At 40.0% G+C, this 27,741-nt stretch overlaps 1 protein-coding gene across 1 annotated transcript in view; it reads right to left on the reverse strand.

Moving 5' to 3' along the window:
- Positions 1 to 3,096: 3,096 nt before the first annotated feature.
- Positions 3,097 to 27,741, reverse strand: part of igf1rb (insulin-like growth factor 1b receptor) — a 57,024-nt gene continuing 32,379 nt past the window's right edge. Inside the window, exons 3-21 of the mRNA XM_042483876.1 lie at positions 25,682 to 25,985; positions 25,140 to 25,276; positions 23,723 to 23,867; positions 22,334 to 22,542; positions 22,033 to 22,159; positions 20,466 to 20,701; positions 19,522 to 19,689; positions 19,222 to 19,429; positions 16,179 to 16,486; positions 15,801 to 15,934; positions 14,343 to 14,502; positions 14,128 to 14,227; positions 12,500 to 12,570; positions 12,154 to 12,383; positions 11,934 to 12,041; positions 10,801 to 10,963; positions 9,171 to 9,300; positions 8,899 to 9,033; positions 3,097 to 7,179 (exon numbers count right to left, since the gene is read on the reverse strand). Of these exons, the coding sequence (XP_042339810.1) occupies positions 6,675 to 7,179; positions 8,899 to 9,033; positions 9,171 to 9,300; positions 10,801 to 10,963; positions 11,934 to 12,041; positions 12,154 to 12,383; positions 12,500 to 12,570; positions 14,128 to 14,227; positions 14,343 to 14,502; positions 15,801 to 15,934; positions 16,179 to 16,486; positions 19,222 to 19,429; positions 19,522 to 19,689; positions 20,466 to 20,701; positions 22,033 to 22,159; positions 22,334 to 22,542; positions 23,723 to 23,867; positions 25,140 to 25,276; positions 25,682 to 25,985 (3,578 nt within the window). The 3' untranslated portion in view covers positions 3,097 to 6,674. The remainder of the gene's footprint in view (positions 7,180 to 8,898; positions 9,034 to 9,170; positions 9,301 to 10,800; positions 10,964 to 11,933; positions 12,042 to 12,153; positions 12,384 to 12,499; positions 12,571 to 14,127; positions 14,228 to 14,342; positions 14,503 to 15,800; positions 15,935 to 16,178; positions 16,487 to 19,221; positions 19,430 to 19,521; positions 19,690 to 20,465; positions 20,702 to 22,032; positions 22,160 to 22,333; positions 22,543 to 23,722; positions 23,868 to 25,139; positions 25,277 to 25,681; positions 25,986 to 27,741) is intronic.

Consider the following 27,741-nt stretch of genomic DNA (forward strand, 5'->3'; position numbering starts at 1 on the left):
GCTGTCACACCGCTACATTGCATCATGAATGACATCCTCAGGCAGAGAATAGGTAACATTTCAAACTACTACATCACATTCGGAGAGAAGTATTCGACTTTTATTCGCTACATTTATTTAGCTACGACTCCTCCTTTAGCAAAATAAAATTGATATAGAGTATATGTGGCCTTCTTATAAAATATGATGTGTTGCTGAATATCAAGCTACCTAACAAAACAGTTAAAATTACCTGAACCAATAAAATGCTGCTTACATATCAATGCATCGGTTTGTAATGCATTGTTTTACTAATTATCAAAATTACATATATGTAACTTAACTAAAAGATATATTTTGAAAATTGAATATCACTAAAACCATAAATGCATAAATACAATTTTAAAAAAGAGATAAACTAGAGGAATTTAATAATTAAGAAATATTTATAAAAAAGTGGGGTTGGTATAGTAGATTATTACATGTATGGCGTTTTTCATATTTGTTTTGTATTTACAATTTATTGTTTATTCAACATAAATGAAATTAAGGGATTAAGATTAACGTTTATACATTAAAATAACCTAATAAAAAGAATAGAATAAATTGATGTTGTATTAAAAATAAAGCCATAACACCGAGTGCACTTTTAGAATTAATCAAATCATAAAATCATGTTTAAAATGTTCATGCAACGAAAAATGTAATAAAAGGTTTTAGTATTTCTTCGCCAGACTCCAAAGTCTGTTAATACATCCTGTTTTTTTACATTTTATTTTGTATATATTGGCATTATCTAAATTTGCTGTGTCATACTTTATAACTGCAGTCATAGTGGAGTAAAGGGCATTGATCCCTAAAGACTCCAGAGATATTTCATGTTATCTCGTCAGTTGACCAGGCCTCATCATTACACCCTTCTGTTGTGGTGATGTTTCAGTTTCAATTCTTTTCCATAGACCCAGACAAAATGCAAAGTGTAGAAATGTGTCCCCTCATTAGCACTGTACCACTGTGGAAGCACAAACATACACACTTCCCCAGAGACGAGCAGCAAAACAGTTTGCATACATTTTTATTCATCTTAAATCTTGTGTATAAAAAAAGAATCAGAGAAACAGACATTCTCTTTTCCTTCAGCCAATCATTTTTCCCAGTTCTCAGAATATATCGATCACAGGAAAAATTCTTAGAACAGCATGTACAAAAGAAAACCAAAATGAAACCTCAATCTAACAGATCATTTCAATAGAAACGCAAAAGTTGGAAGGCTATGAATAACTTACACACATCAAAATCTTGGTAACATATTGACCATCGATGTAACACAAAAGGGGAAAAAGAAATTTGTTCAATTTGATGTCCACTCTGCGGTGTTCCAGTGGTGAAAGTGAGGCAAAAATCAGACCACAAACACTGAAATACCTATCCTGATCTCACGCGGTCGGCTGTGGTCAGACTGGGTGAAAGGAAAAGCCTGACACTACAAACCTGCCTTGTAAGGGGAAGGGCGCTTTTATTTTACTGATATTATGATTACCATGGTAACAAGTCTAGGCACAAGGAACAATGCCAAAAGTCCCATTATGGCAGTAAAGACTTGAAGAGGAGTAAAATACAAAACCAATTGCTTCCAGTGAACATTAGAGCTCAGCTGAGTGTTTTGGGAATGCAGATTACCTGTCGGTTAATTCACTCTAACAGCAGATGGAAAACTGGACACGTCATTAACAGTTACCATGCCTTTGGATCAAATTCACTGGAACAAATACTAGCAGCAATATTGACAAATTTGTTGAAAACTAACCAGTGAAAACTGTCTCAAAATAGACACACACAACCACCCAAAAGAGGGGATCATGTCCTTCTATATGTATTGAAACTGAAACAGTGAGAAAAATCTGTCCATGTTCCATTTCCATCCCTAATGAGGCAAAAAAAGACAAAGTAAGAGCATTCTTTTTACGAAACAGGCCTAAACCAGAATTTAGGCTCAAAGTATAAAATGACTTCTCATGTGTCGTAGTTCCATTTGAGTCACAGAGCGAAGCGGCCAACTTAAAGCTGTTCAACAACACGACTGTTGCTTAAAGGATTTTCCAGAATCTTCAAAGACTCTTCTGAACATCCTGCATCCTGAATGAAATGTGTTCAAGCGTAGAGTTCAGTTTCAGGTATGTTTGGGGGTTTTGGCAACTGTACAAACGTACTGTTGGTTCCACATACAGTGTCTGTTCATGACATAACTTCTGAGGGAAAGAACTTTTAGTGTCAGCCAAGATGACCAAGAAAGAAAAAAATCTGGAAAAAAATGTTTTGTTATCAGTTATATTTGTCTGTATTTGCGTCACATTGCATTATTTTAGATTTTTATATAGAATTGTCTTATTTTTGTGTTGCACAAAACACAACTAGAAAAATACAAACTCAATTTAGGTATCTGGTTTGATTTTTTTTCTCCATCCATTAGGAGTGTCTTTGATGATTCTGCAATAACCGACAGAACAGCAGAAACTGTTGTTAAATGAACATTAAGGTTTTTCGAGAATCAAAAAGCAGATGCAAAGCAATGTGACTTAAATGTTATGACGATACATGACAGGCACAATCTGGGGTTCAGCTTCAGACCGTAGGTCTGAAATTCGGAGGAGTACTTGGGGACAGTGGGAGGTGGTCAGGGAGAGGGCAAAGGTGCGGAGGTCAGGAGGGTTTAATAACTGGAAAGGAAGTTCCTTCCTTCTTACATGTTCAGAACAGCTCCTCTAACAGCAGAGCATCTGAGAAATAAACCAGACCCCGAGAAAACCAGCAGCTGTTCTGATTACATGACGAAAGATTTGTTGATTATCTGCACAATAGAAAGAAATATTTCCCAGCATTAACCTGTTTTTTCTTTCTTTCTGTACTGACCACCATGTTTATTTTGCCATCTTCCCCCTTCAGGATGGTTGGGTTTGTGGTTTGAATTTAACCATATCAACAGCACACAGTATGATCGACATTACAGCCGGGACAACACAGATGAGATGTTTTGTTTTTCTGTACATGTAAATAGATTGAAAAAAAAAGAAAAAAAAGAGAAAAAAGTGAGGTAGATGGATGGTTGAAGGAGTGAAAAAAAAAAAAAAAAAAAACTTCCCCCAAAATAGCAAAACAAACAAAATATTAGAGGGAGAAAAAAAATGTGTGGGGAATTTGTACAGTGATTAACACTTCACAAAAGATAACATAAATAACCAAGAAACATTTGGGCTGGGGATTCAAACTATTTCCTTCCACGTGGTCCTCTCAGATCGTCTTCATATCTTAGTGCGATGGGTTTCTTCAGTAAACCTTGATAAAGCTGTCTGTTGAACGCACAGATGTTCAGCACAGGGCTCTCCAGTTACAGTTAGCTCTCTGATACAATTATAGAGTCCTTTAATCCTCCATTGTGAAATCTTATTTTTCTTAAGGCATTAAAAATATCTTTATGCTGTGAGATCATTTCACTTAGCCTATTTCTCAACCCAGTTTTAACACCAGCAATCATCTGCAAACATGTTAATATGTCGAAAGAAGATAAATAATGTGGATTTATCAGCAGCATACAGAAAACCACCCGTGATCCAAGAGAGAGAAGTTGATTAGCAGAAAGTGAAATCGTCAAACGCACAAGTTTTTGCACTCGCCTCTAGAAAAATAAGATTTTAAGGCGTGCTGTTGTACTGAATAAATTAGATTTTGCATTAGCTTGTACTTTTAACTCAGTGTTATTACATTGCAAAAACATTTGGAGCCCCGAAACAGACAAAATGTGGCGAAAGGTTATGAGAAACATTCAAAATATTACTGTACACCACAATGAATAATATTGTTAGTTAAGAAATCATAGTGGAGGGATTTTTTTTCCCAACGTTACCACTAAGCTTTTTGTATTTATATATACCAACAGACTGGAAGAAAAAGAAAAGTACATTTCATTTATATGTTTCATATTAATAAAGTAACAATATTTTTAATTGATGTATTCAGTTATATGTGGAATACTCTGACAACCTTTGGCTACATTTTGTCAGTGTTGGGGCTCCATACATTATGTGCAAAGACCCATCTAAAACTGGAAACCCCCTTCTGGTTTCAGACTGAAGTGAGAAACGCTCCTCCTGTCTAATGATCACAGACAATGAAATAAGAGTCAGAGGGACGTAGAATCAGACAAAGGTTAACACACAAAAAGGCTGGATGTCTCTAGGTATGACGGCACAAAAAAGTTAAAGAAAAAAAAAACTAGAGAAGGATTTTACTTTTCTCTTTGACCTGAGATTTAGTTGGGACTCAGCAGTGATGCTTGACATCTGGCCTCTGAGTTTAAACCAGGACTCTCTAAAAACGCAGTATTTCATCCTGGGGGCAGTTCCTTACATCCTGTGTGCCTGTTGTGCATTCTCGTCGGCTCGCTTGGGGTCGTCTTGTCACTTTTTTGGCTAAGATAGCATAACCGTAAGCTAAAAAGTTGTTTATTAAACTAATCTTTTCCTTTACCCCAAGATCAAACCTACAGGACACAGAACTGTAACTTTAACATGAGATCATTTTTTATAATTTTGTGAGCATAGATTCACGAAGATACACTTCAACTTTTACATGTTTTTTTTAAATTAAAAGGCTGAACTCTTCATGAGTTCTTTTTTTCCAAAGCAGCAATTTGCAAGGTGGATAACTGATCAGTCAATCAGCTCGTAATAAGATTGTTGGATGAGAGGAGCTGCTGCTGCAGAGGCCAGTGAATGCAAACTTTTGGACCCAGTGCAATGAATGATTAAGTTTAACTTTCACTGCTCCTAGCGTTCTACTGCTCCATCCGTGTCCAGAGTGCGCTCTGCATTTAGATAGTGTGGTGCAATCAATAACCAAACAGTATTCTAATAGCGCTTCTAATGAATGGTCCAGCTCCAAAAATAGAAAATCAGTATGTGGTGCCAGATGTTTTAATCATGGCAGGCGGTCATAAATAATTGAATGTGTGGGAAACCCCGAAAATGATAGGAAACCACGGGTATCCTCTGTATGTACACTTGGCATGCATTAAACAAACTGTAAGAATGTTTTCTTCAGTCTAGTTTGGCTAATTTTTCAGTTAACCCAAGTATGCCCTGCTGCGCCCCGCAACACCACGCTGATCCAAATACCGACTTTTTAGGGAGTCCCAGTATAGACCCTAGAGTACAGAGGCCGAGGCTTCCCGAGAGAACAGAACATCGATCATTGGTACCATCACTGTCCTGGAGTCAGATGGGAGGGGAAGTTACCGGTGTTTCAGAACACAAGGCAAACTGTCGTACCTTTACGCAAACACAGAAACCAAAAACCAGCTCAGATACACTTTACACAATTACAAGCATTTAAAAAATGGACTGTAGTGGAAACGTTCGTAGATCCAACCTGAAGGAGTTTTTTTTCTCTTTTTATATATAGATATCAACTATATTACAACCACAAGAGAAATAAGGAATAGCAGCTTCTTTCTGTACATGATGAATGTCTCCAACTGTAGAAAAGTTAGAAAAGTCACACAAACAACTGGTGCGTACATAAATGCTCTGCCCACAGAGAGATGTTGGAGACTAATGACTAGTCTAAAAACATACCTGTTTGACGCCTCTGAACTCGGAGCAAACCTCGATCGAGAGGTGTTATAGATCTAGTGTTCATATTCGATTTCCTCTTTATGAGCTTCCCTCAGCAGCCCATGCTTTAAGGATTTCTGTTTTTGCTCTTTTATTGAGTGGATTTGGTGTTTAAACCGTAACCGAACGGCACTTTGTGAGAGGATGTGGCTCAATGTCAGATTAACTGATGTTACACACGTCAGTTTGATCGAGTACAGCAGCTGTGGATAGTGTAGGACTGTCGAGGGAAGTTACTATCCCATTGACCACAGATTCTAAAAATGACCTGGAAGCAAGTGCTTTTTGTTTTGCTTCCATTTTCAATCCGTTGTGTTGGAGAATTACAGGGCAAGACTGCAGAAGAGAAAATTTGTCAAAAAACCCCCCACAATTTTGGCAACAAATTTGGCAGATTTGACCTCTTCTCCTTCTGGTTGTTAGTTTAAGCGGACTGGCTGTTGACCCGGCATTACGCTGACACCCAGCCCGCAGGACAACAAGACTACTGAACGACCGCCGGAGACGCTGGCCTCTCTGAAGTGCTTCTTCATTAGATATGCTTAATAGTTTCACCATAATGCCCGCCCAAAAGCCACCACGACGCCGGTCATTTATAAAGGCCTAAACAGTTTGTTTTCCCACTTGAAAATACGTATAAAAAAGTAACAAACAACAATTTATAAAATAAGTTCAGCCATAAAGAGAGAGAGAGGTCTCCCTCAAATCAATTTGTTCTTTTTTTTTTTCCGTTTTTTTGGTCTTCCCACTCAGCAGCGAGGGCAGTGTCACATCTGACAGCCAGCTGGTAGAAACCAAAACTAGAAGAGTATGAAAAGGGTGGTGTGGAGGTACAGCAGAACATGGACTTAGTGACAGTTGTCTTCACCTTCCCGTGAGTCTTTGCTCCTCGCTGAATAGCCACAGCCAGCTGGTGGACATGGTTTGTTATTTTTTTTAAAAGAAAAAGAGATCCCACCTGCTGAGACATCAGGTTTTGCTGAGGAGGATGTGGCAGGGTTTGCAGTCCGGTGGGTGTCCGTCCGATCAGCAGGCAGAGGACTGTGGGAGGGGCATGGCACGTTCATTTTTGCGTCCTCCATTCATGTGAGCGTACGGCGGCAGTTCGTCCAAAGACGGCCGTACCGCCCCTGACCCTGCTGCGAGTCCCGACCCCGACAGCCCGTTGGCTGCCTGCTGGCCAGCGGGCTGCTTGTCCATGGCAGCGGCCGACGTACAAGGGGAGGAGGGGGAGCTGGGCGCTAACGAGGGGGCGGGTGGAGCCTCTGAGCTCGGGGAGGGTGGGGTCTGTTGGGGGACTGGAGTTTGCTGTGGCTGCTTGGAAGAAGGGGGCTCAAGAGAGACATCATCCATGTTGTCCAGCTTCTCCAGGTGGAGCTGAGGAGCGTCAGGCGGCTTGTTGTCGGCACTGTAGAAGAAACTGACCTCTCTGAAAGACGGTTCCAGCTCATCCTTCAGGCTGCTGATGATCTCCACGAAGGATGGACGCATCTTAGGATTGTACTGCCAACACATTCGCATCAGCTCGAACCTAAAAACACACACACACACACACACACACACACACACACACACACACACACACACACACACACACACACACACACACACACACACACACACTTTAGCTCAGTCTACATCAACAACATGTCCTCCTGTAGTAATTACTCTATCCAGAGGAACTGTGCCTTCCTACCGACAAGCCAATATTTACTTTTGCCACATGTTTGCTTTCTGTTGCTAAAACGGCCGTGTGTTACCCCCCCAACTTCTTGTTTATGAAGCACAGAGCTGATGCTGCTTTCACCAGGGTCCAGCAGCTGGCACAGCGAGCTCTACATCAAGCCTGGATCTTGACAAGCCTCCCACACCAAGACGGCAACCTTTACTGCATGTTACATCATATGTAGCAAATGTTTTTTTCTGATGGAAACTCATTAATATCAAATGGAAGAATCGCTTTTGGCCAAACGCTGACATCTTTTTGTTCTGCTCTTGGTTTCTACGACAAAGCTTGTAGTGTGTGATTTAAAACAAATGCTGTTTTAACTGGGCTCCTGTGACAATTCATCTGTATTTACATGTTTAACTTTCATTGGATTTGTATTAATAATATGTGCTGGTTAGCTATATAGTTCTTGTTTGTGCTATTAAGTCAATTTTTATTGTTGGAGTCAGAGACAGCAAGCAAGATTAAAGAAATAGTTGAACATTTTGGAAAATATTCCCATTCTTGCTAAGATGAGAAGATTGATACTACCGATATGTTTAATTGGGTAGCTACTGCCAGCGGCTGCTTAGCTTACCTTAGCTTAGCTTAGCTTAGCACAAAGACAAAAGTCGAGTATCTGGCACTCGACTTTTGGGGGTCATCTTTGCAAGCTGCAAGACTATTTTACGCACTTGACATTGTTGACATCTTGCTTGCATATTTACTGTATAAGCCTGCTGTGTGGTCAAACTGTCCAAGTTAGACCACTAACTATCATTAACTATCACTTAACTATCATTAAGCCTAAATGTCCTTTTCTAAGAATAACTGGAAATAATTAATCTTGATGCATAATAAACAAAGTTGAATAACAATTTCTTAATTTATGGGACTTTTTTGGTAAGGCATATAGTACACACACAATATATATATAATATATATAAGAAAATTGAGCATTCAAATGCTAATTTTGATGTCAATTACAGCCCTAGTCAGGTCAGTCCTAATATTATCCATACAAGACTTAAAAATATTTGCAATGATTTTCTTAAGTGTTTTATCCACATGTTAAACAATACGTTTATGGAAAACATATTTCAAAATAACCGTTAGACAACTTTCTCATCAATGGAAATTTACTGTCATCATTATTCCCACAGTGAACCCTGTGGCTTCACATTTGCTCTCCTTATGACTTCACCATCTGATGCTTCCTGATGCGGCCAAATTCGTCTGCCACGCTCACAAGTCTTTTGATGTGGATTTATACTTGGGCTGTTTCATATTAAGAACAAACACATCATTGGAGAACACAAGAGCACAAACAGACGGTCTGTGAATGCAATCAGCACTGTGGTGTGGAAATCCCAATGCCTGCAGGCTGACGGGCAGAAGTGCTGCTTCACTCTGTTGTTTGTGTGAATAAACGTCGTCACTTATGATTCAACTAACGAAGGAGAGGGAAACATGGCAGGAAGACATCGGCTTGCGGATAGAAATGTGAGAAATCTGCAGATTGTACGTGTTTTGGTGTCTTACAGCATGTCGGGACAGTTCTGTGGTTTCTCCAGCAGCCCTCCCTCCATGACGAAGCGGAGCACCTGCTCATTGGACAGACCTTGATAGGGCTGCTCTGCCAGAGTGGCAATTTCCCACAGTACAACTCCAAACGACCTGAAAAAAAGGGATGGAGCGAGAGGGTTAAATCAGTGTGTTTTCCACTGTCACTGCCACACTCTGAACATATTCTTTGGAAGTAGTAAACAAAAGATGAAGCCACCATGTGTGTTTGTTTGTGTGAGCCTGCTTACCAGACGTCAGAGGTGGTGGTGAAGACTCCGTCCTTCAGAGACTCCGGTGACATCCAGCGGACAGGGAGCAAACCCTTACCGCCTTTACGGTAGTAATCCGTCTCATAGATGTCTCTAGTCATGCCAAAGTCTACCCACACACACACACACACACACACACACACACACACACACACACACGCACACATGCAGAGGAAGTGAAGCATTGACATTTATTTAAACAACCACAGCATTTGATAAAGATGGTTTTAATTGCTCTAGCTGGTTGTTGTTGTCATGGCAGCTCATATTCCACAGGAGGGCACTCTTTATTGATGTTATAGGACCAGGGTTCCCACACATCTCCATGGACTAAATTTCCAAAGTTTTCCATGACTTTTCAAAGACCCATGATAAAGAATTGTTGTTTTTTCTTGCCCCACTTTGTTTTTAAAACATATCAGATTGAAACTCTATTCAAACATAATTTCAGTGAGCTGGCAGGAAGAACAGGAGAAATAAAACCCAGAGAGAAATTTTGAAACCTACATAATGGTAAACAGTGGGTCACACACTGAGGCATATTAAAGCTACGTAACATCCACAGCTACAGAAAATTAATTTGCCATTATGTGACATTATGTGGAAGATTATCCACTGGAGATAACTGTAACAATTTCTTTGCACACAACAAAATTTTCAATGGTTTTGACTAATTCTGTGATTTTTACATGCCTGGATAATATTACTGTGAAATTTAATGACTAAGCGAGCAATAGCTATGGGATGGCAGGATGTGAAGAAAACAAGTATAAAGCAATATATTAAGGATTTATCAAAATGTGTTGCTTTGGAAAAACTGACATAAATTACACATAGGAAAGCTGGCAGTTTTTGAAAATATATGGGGGATCTTCGTGGACTCTTTTTAACAAAGACTAATAAAACCAAAGATGGGAGAGGGGTCAGACAGAAGATTATTAAGTGTTTTAGCCCTTGTAATCTTAAAGATTTCTGTGCATTGTAACTGCTGTAACATCGTTTTCACCTCTGCTTTTTTTTGTTTGTTTGTTGTTAGGTTTTTGTTTTGTTTTGCCTTTTCATTTTGCTGGTATACCATATTTGCTGGTGCTATTTTATTTATATGTAATTTCTGTTATAAAAAAAATAATAAAGATATGGTTATGGTTTTTATATTTGTAATTTTTTTTACTATTGTATTGTTCTTTCACTGCTTATCCTGTACATCATAGCTGCTGCAACATTGTGAATAATAAAGGGTTATCTTACTGGTATTCCTGGCACATCAATCTAACCACAGCGGCCTTAATGATGGCAAGCTCAACAAGGTTTCACTTTTAGAATGGGTTAGATGCTATTCTCTGATGCAAAAAAAATCTGTAAACATGTTTACTTGCATCACATTTCTAATGAAGAAGGTCAGCTCTGGATCTTGGAAGGAAAACATGTTGACAGAGCTACGCTGCTGCCCCACTGAGAGTTCCTTTACTGGGTTTAAAGTTACCCTGATCATTTGGTCACACAGTAACTTGATAATGAAGACATGTCCATTTAATTAGCACAATCCCGACTCCCTCCTGCCTCTGCCTCGTAGCCGACATGGACCTCCAACCTCCTTACAGTTCTTTACCTCCTATCTTAACGGTGAAGTCCTCGGCCACCATGCAGTTCCTGGCTGCCAGATCTCTGTGGACAAACTTGTTGGCGTTGAGGTAAGCCATGCCGTCAGCGATCTGCCCAGCCATCTGAAGCATCTTCTTCAGAGGAGGGAGAGACAGGCTCGACCACTGTTGCTGGAGACAGACAAACAGACCATTTGGAGAGAGTAAGTTCTCGGAAGAAGAGCCGAGCCACAGGTTATCAGTTCACTCACAGTTTACTGTGTACAGTGCAAATACTAGAGTTCTATAAAGAATGCAAAAATCTAAGTAGACTTTGTATTTATACTAAAACTGCCCAGTATTGATTGCATGGCAGCTTTGGCCATTAGATGCATTCAGATATGTCTTATGCTCTGTCACAGAAAACCGCCAGCTGATTTTCCTGACATCTTTTACTCCTGTGATAAAAAACATGACTGACTCTGGACATGTTTTAAGGGGAAGCTCACAATGACTGCCTTTACATTATGCCTTGTCATATTTTAGCCCTGATATTGTCTCTAAAAATGCAACATATATTTGTTTTATATACCGTATATTGTTACACTGTAGATTTAGAAGGCAACATGGAGGCTGACGAGGATGACACAGGCCTATCTGATTGTAAAGACAGTGATTGACAGGAAGAATACATAACAGATGATGAAGACACCGCAGTACTGTTGGCATCAGATAAGAAAGAGACATGTGTGCGTCACACAGCGTCAGATGAGGAAGAGCTGCTGCTACCTCATTGATTCTGAACAGTCAAGCCCGATTACGTATTTCAGCCAGGATGTTGTGTGTGAATTGAAAACGTGATTGAAATTACACTTGAGCTCAATAAATTCACAAAACGTCCCCTGACCACCTCTGGAGGTGGTATGGCTGATCAGATTACAATCCGTCCTCAGTGTGTTCTGTGTGCTTCTACAAGCGTACTTTTCTTACACCCAAATCACCCAAAACGCTTTTTAATGCAAGGTGCAAAGGGGTCATAGACCGAAAGCCAGACACAAACTTTCCGAACAACAATTATCAAATCAAGCCAACTCAATTATCCATGTTTAAAGAACCAGAACCTGGTGGGAAGAAGCCCATGCATATGTAAGTCGGTCAGTACCTCTTTGGGTCGGAGGGAGCGAAGGTAGCTCTTCAGGTCTCCTCGTGTCATCAGCTCCATGATGACCAGGGTGGGTTGTCCCTGAGAAACCACTCCCAGGAGACGAACCTGCACCAAACAAAGCACGTCACATCACCGTGACACAAGAATTGACTGACACCTTTATGAAGCACACTCTACCACTACTCAGTATTATCATAACGTGTGTTTGTGTTCGTACCACGTGGTGACAGTTGAACTCCTTCATGACAGAGGCTTCATTGAGAAACTCGATTCTCTCCCTCATGCTGGCCGACTCGTTTACAGTCTTAATGGCAACGCGGGTCTCTGGTTCATCTTTGACCACGCCCTTTGCCAAGCCTTCGTACACCATGCCAAACGAGCCCTGGCCGAGCTCACGACTCAGGGTGATCTTCTCCCGTGCCACCTCCCACTCATCAGGAACATACACTGCACAGACAAAACACACAACATTAAAGACCCTGCATAGACATTTCCAGTTATTCTGACAACAGCAATAAAACTGTGCACTTCATTTCTCTCCTACACACAAACACTTCACTCACTTTCTGCAGCGCTGAAGTACTCCGGGTTAACTGAGGCGTACAGGACTCCATTTCCCAGCCGATCGCTGTTCCTGACCAAAACAAAAACAGAAGTGTTTAAAGACACATACACACTTGGACATACCTTCATACTTACCTTCTTACCACGTGCATGCATTCTTTTGGGATTTGCGTGGTGTATAATCGTGCATATCACAGCTTAAGCTTCCAAAACATATTGGCAATGCAACACTGAAACACTTCTGAAAGCCTTCAGGTGCTGCAGCAATTCGAAACATTGATTTAAGATTTAAACAATGTTTAAAAAAAAAGCTGAGAAATACAGTAACTATGTCAGCAGGGCTGTTGTTAATTTCCTGCATAAATAAATGTCTTAATACCCAAACATCTCCCAGTTTTTAAATCTCATAGACATACACAATTATGCTTTATGGTTTGAGTTGGTCAGTTTAAGGGTAAATTTGGTATTTTTTACCTGGACCCTATTTTCCCATGTTTTTGTGTCAAAGTAACAAATTGGAACACGAACTTTGGAAAATGGTCCGGTATTGGATTAGAGTGCCTGCAGCCGGCTGCTGTGAAAGAGGCTGCAATGTAACCACTTAGGACATGTTTGCAGCTTCAATGGACGTCCTCTAAAAGTGCTTGTTTTTGCTTCAGACGGGCTCAGATTGTTATTCTAAGTGTCTGACAACTTGTGGAAAGGATCCTTACAGATATTTCTTTTTTTAAAGAATAAGATCCTCTTTTTCTAACCACAATGAGCAGGAAAATCACTATTGTCAAACCCACCAGACTCCATTTAAATATATATTAATTTCAGCCTGTATGGAGCATGTATGTATAGAGCAACATATTTTCACATGTAACTGGGTGATTTAAGGATTTATTTCAACCAAACCTGAGAAGGTGATTGTTGGAACAGTGTAAAGATAAACCACGATGTTTTCTGTGAATTTTAATTTGTTTTTGTTTACTTCAAATGAAGTGTGTTTTACAATGGAAAAATGCTGGGTGTCGGGTGGGTTTGGCGGTAGCGATTCACAGATTGTTTCTGGTTAAACAAAAAGGTTGACCTCTGTAGGGATCCCTTCCGTAATATTGTCAGAATACTAAGAATACCAATAAGTCATTTGGACACAAAAACACAGGAACATAAGGTCCAGGTTAAAAAAAAATACCAAACTTACCCTTTAAGTTTTGTTCATTGTAAATATTTTGACACGAACAATACTTAAACATTACAGGGTACGACCACAAATTCAAGAGGGTGCCATTCACAGTGAAAACAAAAGCCTCTGCCACTTAGTTTTATGGGCTGTAATTGGTACGAGCCTTTTCCTTTGGACTGTGTGCTTGTCTGTGTGGATGGTAATTGAATAGGGATCCTAGTGTGACCATTGAAACATTTTTTCGAGAGGAGCTATCTTCCATGTGTTTTTTCCTGTCACTGGCTTTGGCTTTGGCTCGGTTATTCAGGTTTAGGTAGACTTATTTTACGTTAGGATACATGATATTCTACATTGTATTTTTTGTTTTGTTTCTATTTGTTTTATGCAGATTAATTCTGTTATGAAACATCAGCTGTGTTCTACACACCAAACTACAGTACACAGAAACACACACACCTTTTCCTGCTGAGGACCACCAGCATTGGGACTAAAAGGCAGATGAAGAGGATGATGACGATAGGAACAAAGATCATAGCGTAGAGGACGTTCTCATATCCTGTGGGGTCAAATACTTCGATTACGTTAGTGATCACAGGCATCATCATTTCTGTCTGTTCGAAAATAGTACAGATAAAAGGACTGAAGAAGTCACATGACAGTGTGTGTCTTACGTTCGGCCACGTAAAGATCCAGAGCGTGTGTCCAGGAGCCGTTGCCAGCCAATGACGTGGCTCTCACTCTGACTGAGTAGTTTCCTGGACCGAGGTTGGACAGCCGAACGCCTCGCTGCCCTTGATACATCTGACCAGAGACGCATTCGTGCTTCTCGGTCTGATACACAAACATAAAAGAAAGCTTAATATTAGACAGATCTGACAAATGTAAAAACAAAAAGAGTCCAAGACCTGCTGTTTTTCATCTTTACTGTTCAGTAAAGAATAAGGGCTGGACTGTTCCTTCCTAAAGATTAATAAATAATAGGGTCCACCATGTTTGGTCATTGGGTAAATACACACACACATATATATACATAAATACACACACACACACACACACACACACACACACATATATATAATATATATATATATATATATATATATATATATATATGTGTGTGTGTGTGTGTGTGTGTGTGTGTGTGTGTGTGTGTGTGTGTTTTTGTGTGAGAGAGATTCAATTGTAGCCACGGAAATTGTGCCCTTTTATTTTTCTTGTTGTGTTTCTCATCTCCCCTCTGTTTACAGGAATGGTCTTTTCTCTGTGAAATGTCTTTTTTCTGGAGTTCATGAATTGTCTGAATTTAATTTGAGGTTTAATATGTATAGCGTGTGGAGCTCCACACTTGAATGTTTTTTCCCAATAAACTTGTGGGCTTAATTGCAAAATGTTGCATATAATATAATATTATACTTTTACAAAGTATATATAGTTTGTAAAATAAATTATGAAAGAAATTAAACTTGCACTCTTTCTTTTTTCCCTTTTTTAAGATTTATGTTTGGCTCTGTTTCTATAGATGTGCAGGACTTCTATACTGCAGAAAAGAAAGAGGCCACAGTGAGTTAAATGTAACAGGGGTAAAAAACACCTCAAAACTGCTTGGGGTTCAGGGGATGAGAATGCACTATCTGTACATTATACTTTCTGTTCCCAGATCTAACTTGCTTGTAGTACTGTAAGACCACTAGGTTACACTTCAACGTCGTATCGATTAATTAGTGGAATGCTGTCAGACCACTATATTGTACTTAACAATAAGTATGGCCTAAACAACAAAAACATTTTTAATCACATAGTATGGAGTACTCATCAGATGAACATAAAAAAAAAAGAAAAATTGTTGGACATCAAAGGGTCAACTTTGATTCTTTCACTCTACAAACAAGGGGGCAAATTATTTAAGCAGAAAGTAACAAAAGATACGCATAAAGGGGATATTGATTTTTTCCGCAAAGGGGATGATTGACAGAAAGAAATGATGGAGGGGTTGACCAGTGGACAGCACTAATAAATAATCTCTTGCAATTCTTAGAAAATATGACTTTTGAATTCATTTTTCGGCTTCCTTGTTCTTGTGAAAAACAGCAGGCCCTCATTAAGGTGGCAGGTAGATGTGTGTCGTTTACCTCAGCAGCCAGTTTAAACTTGATCTCGTACATGAGGATGAGTCCGTTGGGGTGAGGAGGCTCTGGCCAGCGCAGAAACACCCAGTCCTCGTGGCCGTCCCAGGTCACTGGGCCTGGTATGTCGTCAGCCTTTTCTGGAGACACACGTGGAGAATAGGTTATCACGGTGAACAGAGAGGTCAGCGGTTTGATTACTGCAACAGCCTGCGTATGGCCAGAGTATTTTTTTTAACAGTCAGCAGCTTGTAAATTTTAACATTCACCAGCTACATAATGTGTTTCAGCAGAAATCCATAGCTGGTATCCCTTAAACTACACTGCCGGTCAAATATGTGAATTAATGTGCTATATTTGTAAATAGATCATTCCTCGTCTAACCTGCGGGCTTGGTTCTTGAGAAGACGAACTCTGCGGCGCTGCAGCGCTGGACCTGCCGATTGCAGGCGTGAATGTCTATGCGGTAAACTGTGAATGGCTGCAGGCCAGAGATCTGCAGCTCACGCTCCGTCACAGCTTGCTCCACAAACTCAAACTCTCTGTCAGCTGGCTCCATGTCTGCGGTGCTGCTGTTACTAGCAGCGAGAGGAGGAGGGACGGTGCTGCTGCTGTTAGTGTGCAGCCGGTTACGGCGGGGGTGAGTGGAGTTGGCTATACCAAAGAGATCTCGACGGCGACGATCTGGTGGCCTGGTGGTAAGAGGAAGAGCGTGAAAGGGTGGAGATACAGGAGGGAGGAACAGATGGGAGAGAAAGTTGTGACAGAGAAGACAGAGGACAATTTTAAAATGAGTATTGACACATTTCAGCTTTATATAATATAGGCACATAACAAGTATTTGCTAAAAGTTGTTTTTCCTGGCCCAAAGACAAATCTGAAAGAAAATAGCAAAAGTAAAATGAAAATGTAACTTTTATAAAGAGTTCTGTATACTAAAGTGAATGAAGCACAAGATTGGATTGTCACAGACTGTTGGGAATCCTGTCTTGCTTAACTTTTAGTCTATGAGTGATTTGATTGTTTCTCTCTTTGAAAATGGCAGGCATCTTGGTAGGCACATTCTTAACAGAATTAGTCACAGTCATAGTTCGGAGCTTTTGAACAGAGGTTGTATGACGCACTTATCCAGTGTCGTTGTATTACATTCAGATGGCGATTGGCACTCCTCCTGTTCAGAGAAGCAGGCAGGAGTACTGCCACAGAAACTAAGGAACGTACTGCTGTAGCCAGGAGCAGCAGCAAAACAAATTTTAGCCACTTCAATAAAAGTCCCACAGGAAAAATTAAAAACAATAACAGAAGTGTATGCATTATTAAGAATATTTTCAACACTTAACCTTTCCGTTAGGTCGCCTGTTCCGATGGGGAAGCCTCAAACAGCTTCAATTCCCTATCTATGCTCTTGTCAAAGTTGCCAGACTTCACTGACACAAACAGGAATTTTAGCTCGCTGAAGACAGGAGCTGCTGGTTTACAGCTGCTTTGATTAATTAACTTGTTTTTGTTACTGTGTGACTTTGGTGAATCCAAGCCAACCCTTGAAAACACCAGTAACGCAATAAAATAAACTCACTGATAAAGGCAGCGGCAGACCACTAACTCCTGTGTTCAGCAATGTTAAATTACTATTTTTTTCACTGGAGTCTGGCTTTGAAGAGAGCGATTAAACGACTTCAGTTCCCTGTCAGGAATAACTGTCTGACAGCAAGTAAAGACGTGACAATTGTCTAGATTTACTGTACATTTAAACAAATGTTAAATATTTTAGATGGTTGAAATATGTTTTGCTGCTGCTCTGGTAAACAGCAGATCGCTAAGCTTTCGTGGCTCTTGCCGTCCTCTCCAAACTGTGGGCATCTACTGCATGTAATACACTGACTACAAATAAGAAGTCCATACAACCCCGCTTCAAAAGATCTGAACTATCCCTTAAACAGCTCATCAGATTTTGTAACAATTTAACTTTCACGTGCAGTTAACCGCACCCACCACTATCATATTTAAGCACAGTGCAACAACAGTTTACCATGTTGGCCTTAAAGCACGTGCATTCAATTTAATGACATTTGGTTCAATGTGAGAGCAGTTGCTGTTTTTTGACCTGATTAGAAAAGACAGGTTTGTCATGTGTGTACCAGGTTTTATTTCATCTGATGCCAAATGTGCACAAATAACACATGTGAAGGGCTTTACATGTTCACCTTTAACTATATTTCTCTTTTTAGAACAAATGAACAACATTTTCCATCTCTTGATTTTTAAAACATCTCCACCACATGTCAGTAAGTCTCCTGTATGTATGTAATAATAGCGTTAACAGAGATTTAAGATACAGTCCAAGGTGGTGTGTGTTCACACGCAGTCAGGATCTGATGTCAGCTGAAAGTAAGAATACAGGAAATATGACACTTGTTGTTTATCTATCCTTTTCTACTGAAAAGCATACTGAGAACTAATTAACATCAACTGGACCGAGCTCTGCATATGTGTGTGTGTGTGTTTGTGTGTGTGTGTGAAGAGACGAAGAGAGATAATGTGATGCAGATGTTTAAAGCAAAAGGCAGCAGGCAGACTCCCTAAATCAGTCAAAACATAATTTAGAAAAGCAGCAAACAGAACTCTTCATGGCCATGTTTGTTTTGCTGCTACATAAACTATATAATGGTCAACAACTGAAGAGAGTTACTGATCTGCACTGAAGTTACCTGGAAAGTTATCCTCTGATGTTACAGAAAAAAATGCCCATTAACAGCAGCTCTAGGGCTCGGCGGTATGGCTTAAAAGTAACATCATTATATTTTTAGGCTATATCATGATACACAATATATATCTTGATATCTTGAGATTTCCACTAAACTGCTGTAAAAAACTGAAATATAAAATTATTAAATGAACTAGTTACAAATAAAGCAGCTAAAATAAAGTTATACAAACCAACGTTAAAATAAAGTTTAATACAAAACGTTAGAATGTTAAATAAAATCAAGTATAAAGTACTGTTATAGTAAACTATCGTACTACTTTTACTACTTATAGTAAAAAGTTTTGTTCTAAATAAAACAATTAAAGTGGAACTCATGGTGTTTTTATTTTGAAGGATCCAGCTGAATCCCTACATTCAGTATCAGTTTCCAGCTCCTCTATGTTTGTTTGTTTTGGTGCTGTACATTGTGTAGACGCCCCCCCGCAGCCACGCAGACAGACGCAAAGCGCTATCAGGTGATGTAAACGAAATAAACGATAAAGCATCATATGAAACGATAGACGTTTTTAAACCATCAGACAATATATATTTCGTGAAATCGCACAGCCTTAAGCAGCTCATTACTATTTTGGTTCAGACAAAAAAAAGGGGTCAAACGTTAAGTTAAATTCTGCCATGACCAATCCAAACCAATATAAAGCAATGATAAAAGTCACTTACCTTGGTGTAAAAATAGAGTTGTGCAAGAAGTTTTCAAAGACTTTTCTGTACGAGGCGTCGGCAGCTTCGGCCTCCAGAACCTCAACTGATTTGGGGCAGGGGCAACAGGGGCCTTTGTCTGGCCCATCAGGATCTGGCTTAGTGGGCTTAGTGTCCTCTTCCTGGTCTCCCACACCTATGGCAGCAATCCTTATGGGGATCTTTAGCTCTGGAGGAGGTGGCAGAGGACATGTTTCAGGAAAGGTGTACTCTGTAACTCAACAAGTAGCATAAAAGTGTAGAAGTTGTGCGTGTTTGTACCTTTAGAGCAGTAATTGTGCTGATACAGCTCTCGGTCTTCAGCTTGTTGCTGCCATCTGACCAGGTAGTAAGTTTGGTTTCCATTCGGTGAGACAGGGGGCGACCAACGCACCACCAACTGTGTAGATGAGTTCGAGTACGCCCGCACATCCTGAGGCATTGAGGGCGCTGAAAGAGAAACAAAACAACGGAATTATTCTGATCTCGGTGTCACCGGCTGCTTAATACAGTAAACCTTAGTTTCCTCGCCTTTCTCCTTCAGGCTGTGATGAACAGTCTGCCAGCGCAGATGTGATTCACATCCTATCACGGGGCTGCTGCGTCTTTACAGTGCAGCTGGATTTACTTAAAGCAATCTTCCATTTCATCTAATTATATCGTAGATTTTGCAAATCTGATTTTCTCCATCTCTTTTGAATTGCAGCTGTGTTTACTAAAACAGTCTTCCTCTCCATCTTCTTACACTATGTTTTGGATCATGTCCAGAATTGCTAGCACACTGTCATCACAAAACAATCCCACAGCTATTTGACAAACAAGCAGCAACGTGGACAGAACGCTCAGATGTCAGTAATTGTATTCTGGTGAAATTATGCTAATATAGTGAACTGTAGTATTAATGATTTTTATATCTTCCAGCACTATAACAACCACCATTGTTTCCTACTCCTCTTTTACTTTCTACCCACATCGACAAATGACTCCTGACCTCTATATCAATCACATATTGTATAGAAAAGTAGCGCTTCTAGACAGTCTCCTTCATTGCTGGCTATTCCAGGCTTATCTGGGGCTTTGTCAAATATCACTCTCACTCTTTTAACACCTCTCTGCTGTTTGTAGTAACTTGCAATAACTTCTGTGATAATGCATCATTTAGCCTTTTACCATAAACTTCACAACTGATTTCTTGTACCATTTGTTACCTGTGAAATTATATTTACCTGAAGGGCTGGTGCGGATGTAGACCACCTTGCTCTTGGCACCCGGCAAATGTTTGCCCTCCACCATGAGTGTGATGGCCTTAACAAACACAGCGTACTGCGTCCAGGGCTTCAGGCCGGACAGCAGAACTCCGGGGTCTGAGTCCTTGTCAGGCCTCAGCTCTACATCCACCATATTCCAGCTGTTGTAGCCACAGCCGTCCTGCCCCTCGAACTCTGTGATGTTCTGGTATGGCCTGGAAGAAGGAGGATCATAATTCATTATTTACTTTAGGCTCTGTTTATTACAGTCGTATTCATATATTATTGACACCGGTCACATTGTCACCTCAAACTAGACTCTGTTATGAGCCTGGGAGATTAAAAAAAAGGCCAGAATTGGCCAGAACTCCCTTGAAAAATAGATTTTGAATCTCAATGGGATTATTCCTGGTTAAATAAAGGTTAAAGGAGCAATATGGAAGATCCTATAGAATTTGAGTGTTTAATCATTGTTTTGTATACCAGTGGGTCTTAAGATTATAGCGCAACATGAAAATAGAGCCCATCCGTGACTTTCTACATTGCCTATAATAACCAAATATTCAATTTGTATGTGAGGGAAGTGGGCTGGATTTTCTGCAGAAATCCACAGGATGTGAGGTTGATGTGTGCACCCGAGTCTGCTCACTTGTGGTCCAGGCATGGACTCAGTGGCGGTGCTATACGAACCTGTGACCATTTTCTGATATGCATCTGTCAGCTTATTATTAGCGGCAGTGATGCGCTGGGTTTGGTAAACATGATTAGAATATACTATGTTTCTGCCCACCTGTTTTTATGCACATAAATCTGCACATTAAAAACATGAAGGGGAAATGCCAGAAATTCAAACAAGTCAAAATATACAAAAGAATTTTAAAGATTGTGGGGAAAGCCAATATCTTAAATCAAAGAACACAACTATTCATTAGCGTATCTTCTTTTTAAATGTTATTTTATTTTGTATTACAATTACATAATATTTAATTATGAGTTCAATTTTATTTAATATTTTTATTGTAAATTTTGTCATTACAAAAACAATAAATAAAAAAATTACAGAAGAAAAGAAAATTGCGGCCGACAAAATGATCAGATCTGCTTCCATTACATTTCTGCGTCATTTTTGTTTGCTTGAAGTTTGACTGCTCCCCTTTCAATGACATCGTCTCATTGCACCCTCTCCTTCTGCAATAGTTAAATGGCACCCAACCTGAGAATTAGCAACACCAAATGTTTATCTCTACTCATTCAAGAGCAACAGTAGTGAATGGAAACACACCGTTATGTTTGCATTTCTGTTCCGAGGTTTTTCACAGTGTTTTTTTTTTAGATTTGTGCTCAATCTGGATGGTAACTTAGATTTATTTGTTGTTCAGTACATTTAAAGTCCTGTTTATCAATCTGATAGTAAGGTTCTAATAGTTTCCTGATTATTGCCTTTAAACAAGTTGATCAGTTGGAAATCAGGTACCAGCTCCAATCACTGCTGCACCGGATAGAAAGAACGAACCAGTAACGACAGTGGTGATTTTGAAAAACTTACGCCTCCTTGTAGTAGACAATAAAGCTGATGAGGTCTCTGTAGTCGGGGGGACGGTAGCGCTGCCAGGTCAGTTTGATCCTTGTACTGCTGGTGCTGTTGGACTTAAACTTCAGGATTGTACTTTCACCTGTGAAGACGAGAAGAATAAATATCTTTCTACTCAAATTTACAGCTATCGTTGAGGGGTCACGCAGTAAATACTGACACGTAGTACAAAATGACAACAGGCTTAGATGGGGCTTTTGCAAACTGTTGTACTCAAAATGTAGCAATATAAATTTTGCTCTCATGTGACCCTTACAGCTGGCTCTGTCCCCGTTGTTTCGGAAGTCGCTCTCATCGAAGCGGCCCTGGATGCCCGTCTTCTCCCACATCTTGCGGATCTCGGACATGCACAGCTTCGGGTTGGCTCTGAAGAAAAGCTTTCCTGCCTTTATGGTGAGATTGTGCTGCTTCCAGTCCCAAAGATACTGGAGCTGCTGGTTGTCAACTGCCAAGAAGGCGTACATGCTGGAGGGCAGAGAGAAGAGAAGATGAATGGATGATACTCAACAATATGCTTTCTGATTCTTCCCTCAATGTATAATGTTTCTGTGCTGGTTTATTGTGTGTATTGTGAATCCTGCCAAGCTGAAGGCCAACTTTCCCATCAAGGACAATGCCTTTTTTTCAGTGCATAATGAAAAACTGCACAATAAGATGTCAAAGAGAGAGTGTCTATAGGAGACCCATATACCTGCTCGTCCTTTTCTGTAAGAGGGAGCTATGGTAATTGTACTAAAAGAAACAGTAGACTATTTTACTCTTCTCAGTAGATCTCCAGGTATTCAGCTGGTGGTTTAATAACAAAGTTAGACAGTGTGGGGAACTGGTTCATACAGTGGGATAAAAACAACCTGGGAACTCAGATTAACCAGAGACTGCTTTATATGTTGGAAAGGACAGGAGAGGAGGTACAGATTTTATGAGTCATTGGGTAACACCCAGACATTCAGGAATGACTGTAATGTGGGCCTTGGGACAGTAAGATTTCTGTGAACTCAAGGAGAAACAGACCGTGGAGGGAGTGAAGGCCTCTCTGTGACCCTGAGAGAATGTTTCCTTGGACTGCTGGATGTTATGCTGCATTCAAGGTCTTGTAAAAGAGACATCTGCCATTAGCTTCAGTCAGAATATTTACTTTTCCAGTTAAAAACAGAGACTGAAGTGTTTTGCTGTTTATTTCAGCAATGATATTACAGTTACCAACCCAAAACAAGTAAGTCTGTCCGGCATAAAACACTTTCCAGTCTGCACCCTCACAGCCAAAACATCCTTTCCTTCTCTCCCCATTCTGCCAACCTTTCAGAGACGACCTCGGCGAGCCACATTAGAACACTAACGCCGCACAATTACTCTGCTTGGTTACTACGACAACTCTCACAGCAACAGGCACATTGAGAATAAAAAGGGCAAAGTGTCGTCTTCACATCAGAATGTAGCGACAAAACAGACTTCAAGTCAATATTTTGTTTGTGAATTTGTCTATTGACTCTGGAGCCGAGTACTACAATACGTTGCTATTAAGGAGAGAACACAAGAGAACACAAAGGCACACCAACATTGGTCTAAACTTGGAGGTGTTGGGGCAAAAACTGAATTTCTGGGTATGTGCTTGCACTTAAATTTGTGTGTTTGTGTTTGGTCCTACTCGTCCAGAAGCTCTTCTCCGTCGATGTATCTGAGGCTGCGGAGGAAGGCCAGGGAGCTCAGAGTGTGGGAATGTCTGATCCACACGTTACCGGTCACCCTCTGGATCAAACCTGTGAAACTCTCCAGCTCTGCCACAATGTTGTCTGAACATACACAAAGACACACACAGACACGCAACAGTTATTACACCATCTTCCCATCAGTTTAAGACTATTTTCCATATTTATAGCTTTTGTTTTAACTACATTCATGTCCCAGGAACTTCAGGAATTGTAAATGTAGCTTTTATACTATTTATAACCTCTGGAACTCTCTAAGGTTTGGCAGCTTTGTTTTTGTATGTGTTTTACTGGAAATTGCTGGATATCATAAATCATACAATAAACACCTCAACGCATGGATTGCCATTGCTTTCTCATTTTCTTTTCCTTGCGTTCATCTCCCTCCCACCTATCCCTCTCACTCCCTTTCCTTTTGGGCCTTCTTTCTCATGTGTATTCAGTATTTTTCACCTGGAAATTATTCACTTCTTAGACTTTCCAGACTAGACCAGTGGTTTTCCTTAAGGGACCCTTTTTTCTATTATTGAGTAAACTGACACCCCCCTAAGTGGCATATTTTATGGATATTTCATATTATCTCTAATGGATTGCAAAAACAGTAAAGAACAACTAATAAACTGTACATTTAACCAAAGTAGTAAAGGCAATAACTGTAATTGTACGAACAGCAGGGAGTGAGCCATCTGGATGAATTTTACACGGTGTTTACCATGAGAAATCAAGTTTTCCTGATACTTTTAGGAACTTTTTATACAACTCTCTGTCTGTATTATGCATTTTTTACGTTTTAATAAATCATACATACTTAATATGCTTCTTTTTTTAAATATATTTGTTTAGTTCACCCTGGTGCTTGTTCTATTAGCTCATTAGTTGTTTTAACTTTGCATCTTTAAATGTGATTTTTATAAAGTTTATATCTTGAGTAATAACTGAAACACAAAAACTAATGATTCTATTTAGTTTTCTGTGTATTAAAAAAAAAAAAGTTTTTTATACCCTTTGAAATAAAAATAAAAAAGACTTGTGACCCCCTGTGAAGCTTTGGCAATCCCTAATGAATCCCAGGTTGGGAACCAGTGTTCTAGACTAGTCTTGACATCACCTCTGCTTTGTAGAATAATTTCTGTTAGCAGAACTGTTCTGTGAAAATTGGTCCAAGGTGTTTTGAAAACTCAAGTTGAGAGTTGTTGAAAAGAAAAAGTTGATTTTACCAGTCTGGAAAATCTTAGAGCACTGCTTTCAGGTGTCAACTGCCGTGGTTTAGCAATATGTAACTAACAATATGTAACCAAGTAGTGTAGAGACGTCAGTACTAACAGTGTTGTTGCTGTGGTACACTGCAGTACTTACGGCCTCTGCGGATGTTGATATGCAGGTTGCCTTTGATAACAGTGCAGCCTTTGAGAGACTGAGCGGCATCCATGGAGTCGATGACCTTCTCCTCGCACACTTTATCACACAGACCATCACAGGCTGTACAGAACATACTGGAGACAAACAAGGAGAGACAGAGAGGGACAAGAGATGGTATAAATACATAAACTCCTGTAGCTGCCTTGACCTTTAATTTTTTTTTCTGTCCCTGAAAAGTTTTACATAGGTGTTTGATAGTACCAGTTAAATGATGTGGAGGAGAGATCTCCGAGATTTAACTAGAAACCTTCATTGTTTACCAAACTATTACAGGTTTATAATGCCACAAAGGATGGACGGTTGCCTCAACACTAACTGCCATTTATTGTAGCTGTTGTATCACATTTAGTTTTTCCCTGATGACAATTCAGAATGGAAACTAATAGCAGGGTGTGGAACCGGTACCAATGTCAGGCCAACAAAAACAGCACCTCCACCCAGTGTCTCCATTTCAGCCACTAGGTTGGATTGCAGCTCACCTATTGGGTGCGGTCTGCATGTACCCATGTGGGCATTCGGACATGCACTCTCCGCCGTGGATGATGAAGCTGTTGAAGTCAGGGAGGTGAACTTTGGAGCAAAGCTCAGCACTAATGCATCGCCAGCCCTCGAACTTGTAGGTGCCGGGAGGGCAGTCAGCCACGCAGCGTCCTTGGTGGTAATAATGCACACATGCTGCACATGCTGTGTCACTACCAGGGACTGTGCAGCTGCCCAGACACTGAGGGTGGCAGCACTCGCCGTCCAGTGTGCACGCTCGCCGCACACACTTCTCTGGGCACTCTAGTAGGCAGAAAAACAGAGACAGAGAGAATGCAGATTAATGAAAAAAAGATCCCATAAAATGAAAATCTATTCAATATTATACATATTACAGTTTTACTGATAGAGATACTATGACTTTTTTTAACCAAAAACCCCAGTCTGATTGTGATGTATATTACAGTTAGGGCAAAGTTAGCAAAACAATCTTTCAGCTGAAAAGCTCTTTATTAAGGAAATATATTCTACAATATAGCTATTCTTTTAAGGAATAATTTGAAATTTTGGGGAGATACACTTATTCCTTTAAAAAAAAAAATTAAACGGAGCACTGTCTCATCCACTAAATATACAAAACAGTGTTCCACATTTTTTGGCACACCTGCAAAATTTTAAATTTTGCCATTAAGCAGGAAAACACAGTTCTAGTGTGATAATGGAGTACAGTGTGGTGATTTAATGGTTCAGTGTGTCAGACTGAGGGGAATTTATTGGCATCTAGTGGTGAGGATTGAGGATTGCAACCAGCTGAAACTCCCCTGGTTAGAATTCCTTCAGCGGTCATTGTTCAGGACGTTTTTACTAGAATCCAATTGTACCCAGAGGTCTTTTCTTCCAAACAAACGGACTAGGTTATTAAAACCAGTAAAAACTCTGAATAAAGCAGTTTCATGTCATAAATGAGTGATTCTCCAACGGTGTTTGGCATGTTACAGACAGGCAGCTTGCTCTTCACATGCTCATCAACACAAGAACCAGTTGATTAAAATGGATAAAAACAATGAATAAAGCAGTTTCATCTTAAAAATTCTGTATTTTTTTCTAGGCAAGGCAAGGCAAGGCAAGTTTATTTGTATAGCATGTTTCAGCAACAAGGCAATTCAAGGTGCTTCACACAGAACATTGAAATACAACAACAGGGGGAAAGGAAACACATTTAAAACATTATAAAAGAAGCATGTAAAAGGTGATTAAAAAAATTCTAAGCTGTCATCACAGAGGTGCTTCTAACAACAGCGGCAGGTGCAAAAATGCACATTGCATTTCTAAATCCAGTGTTTGGTTTGTCTCTTCTAGGCTACTGTAGAAACATGACTGTGAACATGTTACAGGCCCGATCCCTATGTAGATATAGAACAGCTCGTTCTAAGGTAACGTAAGCACAGTTCTTATTTTCAGTTGATTACACACTAAAGAAAACCAACCTTTATTATATTATACTTAATTTCTGCAAAAATATCTCCCTACATCCTACATAACTTTAAATAGTGAATGTACATAGAGAATTGTTGGCTGCAATGCAAAGAAATTTGTGCTGAACCAGGCATTAAAAAGACCCTGATTAGCCGCAACATGTTTTTGCACATCAGCTCAATGTAACACTAACAATACCTGCCTGAATCACCCTGTTCCTGTGACTCCTAATCCACATCAAGCATCCAGCAAACACAGTGCCCCCTCCCACAGTAAAGGGGCATTTCCCTGCTTTAGGAAATGTCAGCATGTGACAAATAAGCCAGTCAGTACTCAGCCTGAATTAGTCTGTGGCATAACACTTTTGGCTACCATCCTGAACAAATGATCTGCATTAAGTGGAGAGTGTCTGACAACACACACACACACACACACACACACACACACACACACACACACACACACACACACACACACACACACACACACACACACACACACACACACACACACACACACACACACACACACACACACACACACACACACACACACACACATCATCTCTCTGAACCAGGCCTGT

This window comes from Plectropomus leopardus, chromosome 1 (genome assembly GCF_008729295.1).
Source record: "Plectropomus leopardus isolate mb chromosome 1, YSFRI_Pleo_2.0, whole genome shotgun sequence".
Taxonomy (NCBI): Eukaryota; Metazoa; Chordata; class Actinopteri; order Perciformes; family Serranidae; genus Plectropomus; species Plectropomus leopardus.